The sequence below is a fragment of the Lissotriton helveticus genome, chromosome 6, assembly GCF_964261635.1.
Source record: "Lissotriton helveticus chromosome 6, aLisHel1.1, whole genome shotgun sequence".
In the NCBI taxonomy this organism is placed as follows: Eukaryota; Metazoa; Chordata; class Amphibia; order Caudata; family Salamandridae; genus Lissotriton; species Lissotriton helveticus.
Window position 1 is genome coordinate 1,431,940,434 of NC_136067.1, and position 9,870 is coordinate 1,431,950,303.

Genomic DNA, 9,870 nt, shown 5'->3' on the forward strand with positions numbered 1-9,870 from the left:
AAAATTAATAAACATATAGACTCAAACACACGCCAATAAATTACATACAAAATAATACAAACAATACTACATACAAGAATATTTTCTAAATCAACCTTTTTTTACTTCAATATTCCTTTTAAAGATATTGTTGGCATCCCGATATTCTTTTCAAAATATTTTTGTATCAAACATTATTTTATCTAAACACCCATGATGCAGCAGTTTCCACACTTCTTGTCACTTTACCCTTAAATTTGCTGATCCAGCCCCATTACACTCATCATAATTCCCAATCTAGGTTGTAGGCACCTCAACACTTGAGATGAATTAGATAAATTATGAAAGCAACTTTTACCATATACCTTAGAGAAACTGAGGCCGTGAAACCCTCCAGAGAAACTATTAAGGAAGTTCAAACAAAAGGATACTTTAAAAAGATTTTCAAGAATTGCTGCAAATAAAATAACACATCTTTGCCATTTGTGCTGCCCACTTTCCATAGCTGACCTATATGTAAAAAATGAACTAAACTATATTCATATTTTTTCATGGTTATTCTCCCTCAATACCCTCCATATAACATGTCTGCCCTTCCTTATGCCACAAATTAATTACAGTATACCAGAGGTGCCTCAGTACGTCAAGAATGACATTCAGTATGTCAGGACCAATGGCAAGCATAACACATATGCTTACTGACTCATATGCTCGCATTCTGTCCGAACCACATATTATCCCTCCGTCCTGCACATGTCTGACTCAAATTCTCGCACGCTGTGTGACGGTAAAATGCAAAAGAATGAGAAAAAGTTGAGCCATTTCCCTCAAATGAATATTTCTCGGACATAACACCACCACAAACTTGGCCCACCCTAAAGCATTCTCTAACAACCTACCTGCCTTATCCCTCACCTACACTGGGTTATCTAAATTGTCACTGATTGCATTGAATATTGTACACACACTTCTCTAATTTCTAGAATGCATAATTTGGGATACATTTTTCTCATGTGAAACACAACGTGAGTAATAATTACACAGATGTCATACGGTTTGAATTTATGTCTGACGCAGCCTAGCAAAACAATATTGTAAAAACAGCAAAATAGACTAGCAGTGCTTTTTTGCCCACATCCAAAAGCATTCACCAGGTTATCCAGTTCACTATCACTGTTAATGGGGTGCTAAACTGAACTAATGATTGTTCATTTATTGATCATTAGAGTAATAGTTAAGAGCAGAACTTGATGCACTCAGGCATTTTCACGAAACAGGTCGATTGAACTAGAGCTGTGTTCAAAGATCTTCCCAGATACTATATGCCAAAGAGCTCTTCGGAACCACTTGTAGAAGAAACCATATATTAAGGGATTGCAAGTAGAATTGAAATATCCCAGCCACATAAGCATATCAAACAATACCATAGGGGTGGAGAAGCCCAAAAATGGATCAATTAAAACTGTGATAAAAGCAGGCAACCAGCAGGTTAGAAAAACCCCCATGATGATTCCCAATGTTTTTGCAGCCTTCTGATCCTTCTTTTTAGAGAATTGGCCTTTAGTTACATGGTTTGCATTCTCTGGCATGTTGTTAATCATCTTTGCATGTCTTTTAGAGACTGCAAATATATTGATATAAATCCCAACCATTACTAACCCAGGAGTGAAGAAGCAGGCTGTAAATACAACTGTTCCCCACAGTTTATTATACACAAGCGCACAGAAATTAAAGCATGAAACCAATGTCTTATACCCTTCAATCCCAGATGCATTTTCTTCTGATAAAACTAGCCCAAAAGCAAATATACCAGGCACCAACCAGCAAAACAGTAGCAAACTTTTGATCACCGATGTTGTCATTGTGTTAGAGTAATGTAAGGGGTCACACACAGCACAATAGCGATCAATCGCTATTGAGCAAAGGTGGAAAATGGAAGTTACACTGAGCATCAGGTCAAAACTTGAATGGAATTGGCAAAATGTATATCCAAAATACCAGCAACTCTCGACAGACCTGATCATGCTGTATGGCATTATAGCGACACCAAGGAGGAAGTCAGTACTGGCCATTGAAAGGATTATCGAGTTACTTTGAGATTGGAGTTGTTTGAAATGGGTGATTGAAATCATAAGAACTAGATTTCCCAAGATGGTGATGGTAATAGAGCTGCCCATAAAGAAATACATTGTTAGTTTGACTGTCAAAGGCCTTGAACTATTGGGACATGATCCATTTCCAAACTCGAAGCAATCAGGCAAATCCTTAGGGATGTCAGGTATATCCATACTCCTTTATCAAATATACATTTCCTGAGCATTATAGAAGATCATTTTAGATTCTGTACATACGGAATTGGATAGTTTCGAAGGATTGATGTTCCTAGTATAGGAAGAGAAAAACAGTTCATTAGAGAATTTGGACAGTCTTCATAAAATAATATTTCATTACAATCACTATTTGGTGATTTAATTAATTGAAAAAAGCAAATGTGTTTCATACATCATATGCAACAAATAGATGTCCTATATAAAAGGTAATTTTAGCCACATGTCTGTGAGGCAGATGAAGCAATAAATCACAGAAAAACACACAAGCATTCGTTTTAGGAAAGACATTTGAAGCCATTGCTAAAATGAAACTTTATTTTAAAGAAACCAATGTTTAAATAAGTAAACAAATTAGGCAATCTGAGTGTTATTGTGTTTTTTCCCATTGAACAGATTTATAACTTTGAATAATCTATGCAGTTTTGAAGGATACAAAACACTAGCCTTGAGGTGACCTTAAAAATGTCACTAATAATTTGGCTAATGCATGAGTGCAGGAATGTCTTTAATTAGCATGTACAACACACATAATTTCAGGTCTTCTTTGAAGGAAATTCACTTCAAGTTTAAAAACTGAGAATATTTAAATCCCTGTATTTAAAATGATATTCCATAGAATACTTTAGCTGTGATATTAAACATATTATTGCAATTGAAAGTGGAAACAGTCAGTACATCATAATCTGGATAGAACCACAAACTCCTGGGGAAATTTGTGTAAAAAATTGCAACATTATGCCCTGTTGTAGAAATTATTTGTGGCAGAGTGCATAATATGCAAGGAAGAGTTTTGTTCTATTTAGTGTACTTCCAGAGAATCATGGACCAGACATTTTATTATCCAATATTATTCAAATTGCCTCTTGCATATGTACACCAAAAAACTCTTTCACTCTGTATAGGGAGCAGACCTTCATACATTGATTCTGTTCAATTTACTGAAAAGCATCTCCAGATTAATGCCAGTTATTGTTAAACAACATTGAGTAGGCTTTGTCTGTGGGAGAAAAAATTATGTTGACAGCTAAACTAATGAAAATAATATTTTTTGAGAAAATGTGTTTAAATCTATTGAACCAATAATTGACAAAGCAGATTGGTCTCATAATCTTGTAAAGAAATAATGTAATTCAGGTATTCATGTCCTTCAAAATCTTCAGTTAGCACTTTCCACAGTTCTTGCTGCTGTCCCCAGGGCATTATAACAGTCCGTAAAGTCAGACAGAAGCACTTTCCGTAGCAGGCTTCAAGACCTTAAACCTGTCTGAACATTTCATAGGCAGAAAAGGTGCTGTTTTTCACAAAACTGCCCATCACAGTGCAGACATAAGATATAAAGATTTCAGAAATCGATGTACGTTAGGTATGGTAGTTTACATAAGGTATTTAGGTAGGTATGTTTGGTTAGGCATTGCAGGCCCACAATGTATAGTTTGTAGATAAAAATGTTAGTGTAGGTACGCTAGGTTAGGTACAGTAAATAAAGCATGGAAGTTGGTTAGTAGGGTAGGTATGGCACGTAAGTTACTGTAAGTAAGTCGTAGTTGTCTTAGGAAGATATGGGAGGTATGGTAGGTAGATATTGTAGATTTTTTTCGGGTAGGTAGGTATGGTAGGTAGGTTTGATAAATATGGTAAGTAAATCTGCTAGGTTAGGTACATTAGGAAGGTTAGATCTGGTAGGTTGAATATGGTAGATAAATGCAATGGGTATGAAAGTAACAGTAGGCATGTTAAATTAGGTAACAGAAGTTAAATCTGGTAGGTAGGTATGGTGGGGGTGTATAATAGAGGATCTACCACGCAGCCCGAACCACAAATGCGTCTTTACCATGCATTCCATTACCGCACATGTCTTTACAATATAATTTCATGGTAAAGGGGTGTGCATGGCTAAGGTTGCCACTACTCCGACCCCCAACCCCCACCCTAAGCTACAAATCCCCTACCTGCCCCACCCCCTGAGGCCCAACCCTGCCCACCTGACTCCCTCCCACCCACTGCACTGCCCCTAAAACTACCCGAACATCTTCCACTGCAGCTTTAAAGTACTGTGTTGTATAAAGATGCAAGCATTGTTCATAGTAATGGATCACTCATACTCCAAGCCTGTCGATGATCAACAAAACAAGGGTTAAGTGCAGTGTTGTATTACGTCATCGAATTCTAGTCTTTGAGGCCACTTGTTCTCTTGAAGTGATGATTGGTTAGAGCAGATTTGGCATTACTTGGTAATAAGGTGAGCTCTTAAGGCTGCTGAGCTTCAGGCGTTCGGAGAAACCATTAGCTCAAGGCGTCGCTTTCTGCCAATAAGCAGGGATCACATAACTGTATCGTCAGGTGCCAACTGGCAATGATCTAATTTCCCAGAAAACGAGATTTGTCAATGGAATATAAACCCTGGCATGGCCAAAGTCATGTTTTAACCCCGACCGCCCCCACCAAGCCCCGAAAACTTCCCTGAATCCCCACTAGCCCTGAAAACTACCTTGAATCCCCCACCAGCCCTGAAAGCTACCCCAACTCACCCAGCCCTGAAAACTACCCAACCCCTAGCCCTAAAAATTATCCGACCCCCACAACCCTGAGAACTACCTCGACCACTCCAACCCTGAAAACTAGCCCTTCACAATGAAAACTACCCCCATCTATACAAACCTGGCCCCAGCCAGACTTACCTCACCGCATCCTCTGGGTCTCTTCCTGCCTCTCTTTCTGCTTCCGCCTAGCAGCAGCCAGCAGGTATGCATGGCTAACCCCTTCCACGCTGATGACGAGCTCAGCTCGTCATGAGCGTAACCTGCCATGCGTTCATGACGAGCTGAGCTTGTCATGTAACGCGGTATTTTAAAAATTACCGCGTACAGCGGGAAAAGCCGCCGCAGCGATGCGGTTAAGACATATGCAAGGTTAAGGCAAGCACGGTAGCTCTTGCATAGTTGGAATACACGTAGCTGAGGCTGCAGTGCTACGACAGGTTCCCATGGTAGGTCTAGGTTTGGTAGGTAACTAGGCAAGGTAAGTAGGTTTGTAGGTACCATAAGAATGAAAACTTGAGCATTATACTTTAGATAGGGTAGGTAGGTTAGGAATTATGTTAGGTATGATGGATTATTGTTTTTCCCACTTCCCCCTGCTTACCCCATTAGCAGAGTAATTAGGAAAAAAGAGACAAAAAGAGTGCCATAACACTAATAGCCACATTGCCCTAACTGATCACAGTGCTCCCCACTTCTATTAATCCACTACATCCAACTCTCTCTATTATCCCTCTCCTTTCTTGATAGGTAATGTTCAAATTCCTACTCTTCTTCTCTCTTTCTCCCCCACACAGTCTGATGCACTGTGCAAGTCTGGTATAAAAACAAGTTTTTATTACAATAAAATACTTAAACCTACTATACAATGCTCATTTGCTTTGTAGTTGTGTATATTCAATGTGCATCTTATATGTTCATTATCCTAAGTGGGTGGAAGTTAAAGATCATGACTTTTTAAATGAGAGTAGAAGACAGTGTCAACAAACTGCACTCAGAAATTTTTTGCCATTTAGTAAAAGTTATAGAGCCTTTCAGGATAAAAAAATTACAGGTCAATGCTAAAGACAGAATCCCACCATCAAAAAATTACTATGTCAGAGTGAAAGGATTTGCCGTAAATTTTACAAAGATATCCAACAACGCAGGACAACAACTACCATTGCTGTATGCATGTTGTGACAGGGAGAGAGCAGCAAATCGCCATATCTACAAAGATGTATCATTGTCCTGATCCCTGCCTTGTGTGATGCATTATCAGGATGCCTAGTGCAATGTGCACCGTCGTGCAAAGGTTTCTGCATCATATCTAGCACAGGTTTTGCATCGGGAGGGTACCCTTCCAGCACAAGATACTAAGGCCACCGATTCAGAGTTCATCAGAGTCAGTATGCTTTTATTGCACTATGTAAATAACGAAACCTACCCCAAGGTACGTTATTTATTGAGTGCAATGATTAGCGCCTATTTGGAGTTTTTGAGGAATAACATACAAACTTTGGTGCTTAGCGCACCAAAATAAAAATGGTATGGTACATTCTCTGCACTTCTCCCCTGTCAAATTTCAACAGGCTTGAGCTGTCGAATTTTAACAAAAGGAGAGGTATTTAATGGACCCAGTGGTATCACGCTAAATAACACCCAAATCAGAAGTCTGACCCCTGCACAAACAGGAGTGTGTGCAATGGTTGAGAAAAAACCAACCCACTCATAATCAGGGCCTACGACTAAACAAGCGTACTGATTCCTGGTGAAGCTCCTCCCTCCCGCGATGTCGATGGCGGCTGGTCGCTGGCGTTCCTGGTGCTCCCGGTTCTTTTGACATACCGGCGTTTGTGTGTGTCCGGCCCAGCGGCAGTGTTGTGTTGTGTACCGCAGCCGATTTGGATAGGGTGGGAATGGTGCCGACTCCGATTTTATTGGCTCTACTGATGTTGCCGGTGCTGCTGGAGAAATGAGACTTATAACGGCTGAAAGCAGGTGAGCGCAGCTCCAGCGCTGAAGCCTCTTGTACTGAATTCACGGCATCTAGCAGCGAGACGGGTAGCTTTTGCAATAAGCTGTACGGGCTTCACAGAGTCTCTTTTTCTTTCTCCCCCGCAATGACTTTATTCTATTCAGGGGAGAGGAATATCATAAGCCTCATTTTTTAAATACAGTAATTAATCCGCCTGCATTGTGGTTGTGCAAGTAAACGCTGGGGCATTCTTCACTTTGTGGTTCCTGAATATTGGAGGGGTCCTGACCCGACGCTGCTGCCCTGCTCTGTCTTGTCCTCCCGCCGCCGCATATTTCATCGCGGCCGCAGTGAGGAGGACTACAGCATCCAGACTCCCCAGCGGCCGATGCCGCCCCTGCTAATCACCGCGCCCGGAGGCGATTTAAAATCCGTTTGCCTCCCGCGGGACGAGCCGTGTAAAGGGCAGGACGGGCCACATCTCTAACTCCGGCTGATACTCAACGTCGCTAAGGACCTAGGTTGAGGTTGAGGAGTAACATAACTAAAGGTACATAGCGCTTTCCTAATATAGGTATATAAGGGCGTGTGTTAACTAATCTACTGTACCTAAAGATGGGTAAGCGCACAGCGATGGAAGGAGGAGGGGTGGCTATTGAGATAGTGAAGCGCCAAAAACATTGCAAGAAGAAGAAAGTAAAGGGTCCACCTAAGCACGCTGTGATGAATTGCCTCATGGACAAAATTGACACTATAATTGACAATTGCCAGGATATTTTATCTGATGATCTGGGTCTTTCAGAGGCTATAGAGCCGGATAAGGAGGTTGGGGCTTCAAAGTCTAATATCCCTGAGGTTGCTGGTCCGACTGTTACAATCCCTGAAATGTTTCGAAATAATGCCAAAACAAAGCTTGTTTCCATGAAGCGGCGTGGGGATGAAGGTCGCCTAATGGGGGAAAGGGTCAATGCTCCCCCAAATGTTTTAAGTGTGGAGAATCCCCCGGCCACTTCTGTGATAGGTAATGACCCTATACCATGCTCTAATAGGTATCAAATACTAGCTGAGGTTCAGCGAGATGCTGAAAATGAAATCCCTAGTAGTGGTATTGTTAGGTCGCCTCTACCGGGCACAAGTTATGTTTGTAATTGCTCACCCCCAAGTGATAACCCAGGAATTATCAGGGAGTTGGTTAATAAAGTCTCACTGCTTAGGGATGAGATGGAGGGCTTGAAAAAAATAATGTTTAATCTGGTAATAGCTCCAAACGTCAACCAGGGTGCTTCTTGGCCTCAGCCAGGGCTTTACAAAAAGATCTACAGCCTATCCAACTAAACCCTCCAATGGTACCCATTTAATAGCAGGAGAAAATGTTGCTACAAGTAGCATGATACATTGGGTTGCTCATGTAGAGGGGGGACTGAATAGTTTAAATCCGACCCCTGTCCCGACTAAAAATAGGCTACAATGCCCCGTGAGTGAAACTAAGGCAGTTAAGGAGTCTGGTGCTAGCACCCAGAGGCCACAGAGGGGATGTAATGGGGGAGAGGTTTTACAGGGCCTTCCCTATACAAAGAGCCAGGAATGTTGGCAGGGGTTCAGCCACGTGGTACTACACCAGGCCCTAAAGGGCCTTTAACCTATAACTTAGCGCCCATTGTGAACCAAGTACCTACGAAGGGTATCATCGCCTCAAATATAATATACATGACTAATGTGCCCAAGTATCATTTGACACCAAATCGTCCAAGAGAAGGGGTAGACTCCCTGACAAACAAGGCCATTCATTGGCTACGGTATGTCAGAGGGTGTCGATCTGTTATTAGAGATGATATTGTCAGAGTAAGGAGAATAAGCCACCCTGGGGCCATGCATGATGCCACTGAATTAACCTTGTGTACTGACAATTTTGGCAGAGAACCTATTCATGCTTGAATTTAGATCAAGCCCCCCATCCCACTCGGGCATACAGTTGAGGAAAATGCTTCCCCTTCCACTCTCACTCACTGTAGCCATGCCTATAAGGGATATAAGACATGGGTCTGATAGGTCGGGGCTTAACTCCATTGATTGACTATCTAATAGAAGGATGGGTGAAAGGTTTATAGACCAACAGGAGCCTAGAGGTAGCGAGCATAGAACGACTCGTAGTACGGCAGAGGGGGTTGACTATCTGGGTCTGACAGGTTTTTCCCTAGCAGAGGTGGAAGTATTTAGTGATGTGGGCGGGACGGGACTTGGTGTTTCTAATACAGGGGTAGTGGAAGGGCAGGGTTCCTCAAGTGTACATGACCAAAGGTCACAGCCTCTAGCCCCCCTAGTCCCGTGGTGCCAATCTACCAGCGCGGGGGTAGAATATTTTCCTGGAATGCAGCGGGATTAAGCTCCAAGGTGCGCTCACCTGAATGGGCCTCTTTTATAACTGGATTCGATCTCTGCATTTTCCAGGAGACGTGGGCCTGTGAGCCCTTGTTTCTCTTGGGTTTCCTGAATTTTTCGATACCAGCATGCAAGGGCCCCAAGGGACGGCCGAAAGGGGGCCTAACTATTTGGGCCCGGCAGGCACTCTTTGATAGAGTAGAGGAGCTCCCAACCGGAAACAATGATATCCAGCTGATCAGGATAAGCATGGGGCTGGGGGTTTTCTTAGACATCTATAATATATATGCAAGAGGGACGGATGGAGGGAAATACCAGGTTTTGGCAGTCCTTGACCGTCTGATTGGTGCCCAGCCAAGTGAGAATAATATACTTATTGCTGGGGATCTGAATATGACCTTTGAGCCTCTCTCTGTAGGTGACTGGCACTCTGGGGAGGACGTAGACTCCGAGTGGGGGATCCCTAAATTGGATCTAAAACCTGTAAGTAGATGGACAGCAGGCGTAATTCAGATGAATAGTATATGTAGCGAAAGGGGGCTCAGGGCTTTGAATGGAAGATCAGCGAGCAACGGCCATGGGGCCAACACTTTTGATAATGGTCGCTCGCAAAGCAGGATTGATTATGCCATCTGTAATCTGGCAATCTGGCACTTGATGAGTGATATGAAGGTGGTCAGTAGACAGG

The 9,870-nt window shown here is 42.3% G+C and overlaps 1 protein-coding gene across 1 annotated transcript; it reads right to left on the minus strand.

The window, feature by feature from the left end:
* Positions 1–1,235: 1,235 nt before the first annotated feature.
* Positions 1,236–2,267, minus strand: LOC144761778 (trace amine-associated receptor 3-like). The gene has a single exon (XM_078647024.1). The coding sequence runs from the start codon at positions 2,265–2,267 to the stop codon at positions 1,236–1,238; it is 1,032 nt and encodes a 343-aa protein (XP_078503150.1).
* Positions 2,268–9,870: the final 7,603 nt, after the last annotated feature.

Excerpts from the sequence above, each read along its gene's own strand:
- LOC144761778 (XM_078647024.1), bottom strand. The coding sequence starts at position 2,267 with ATGGATATACCTGACATCCCTAAGGATTTGCCTGATTGCTTCGAGTTT.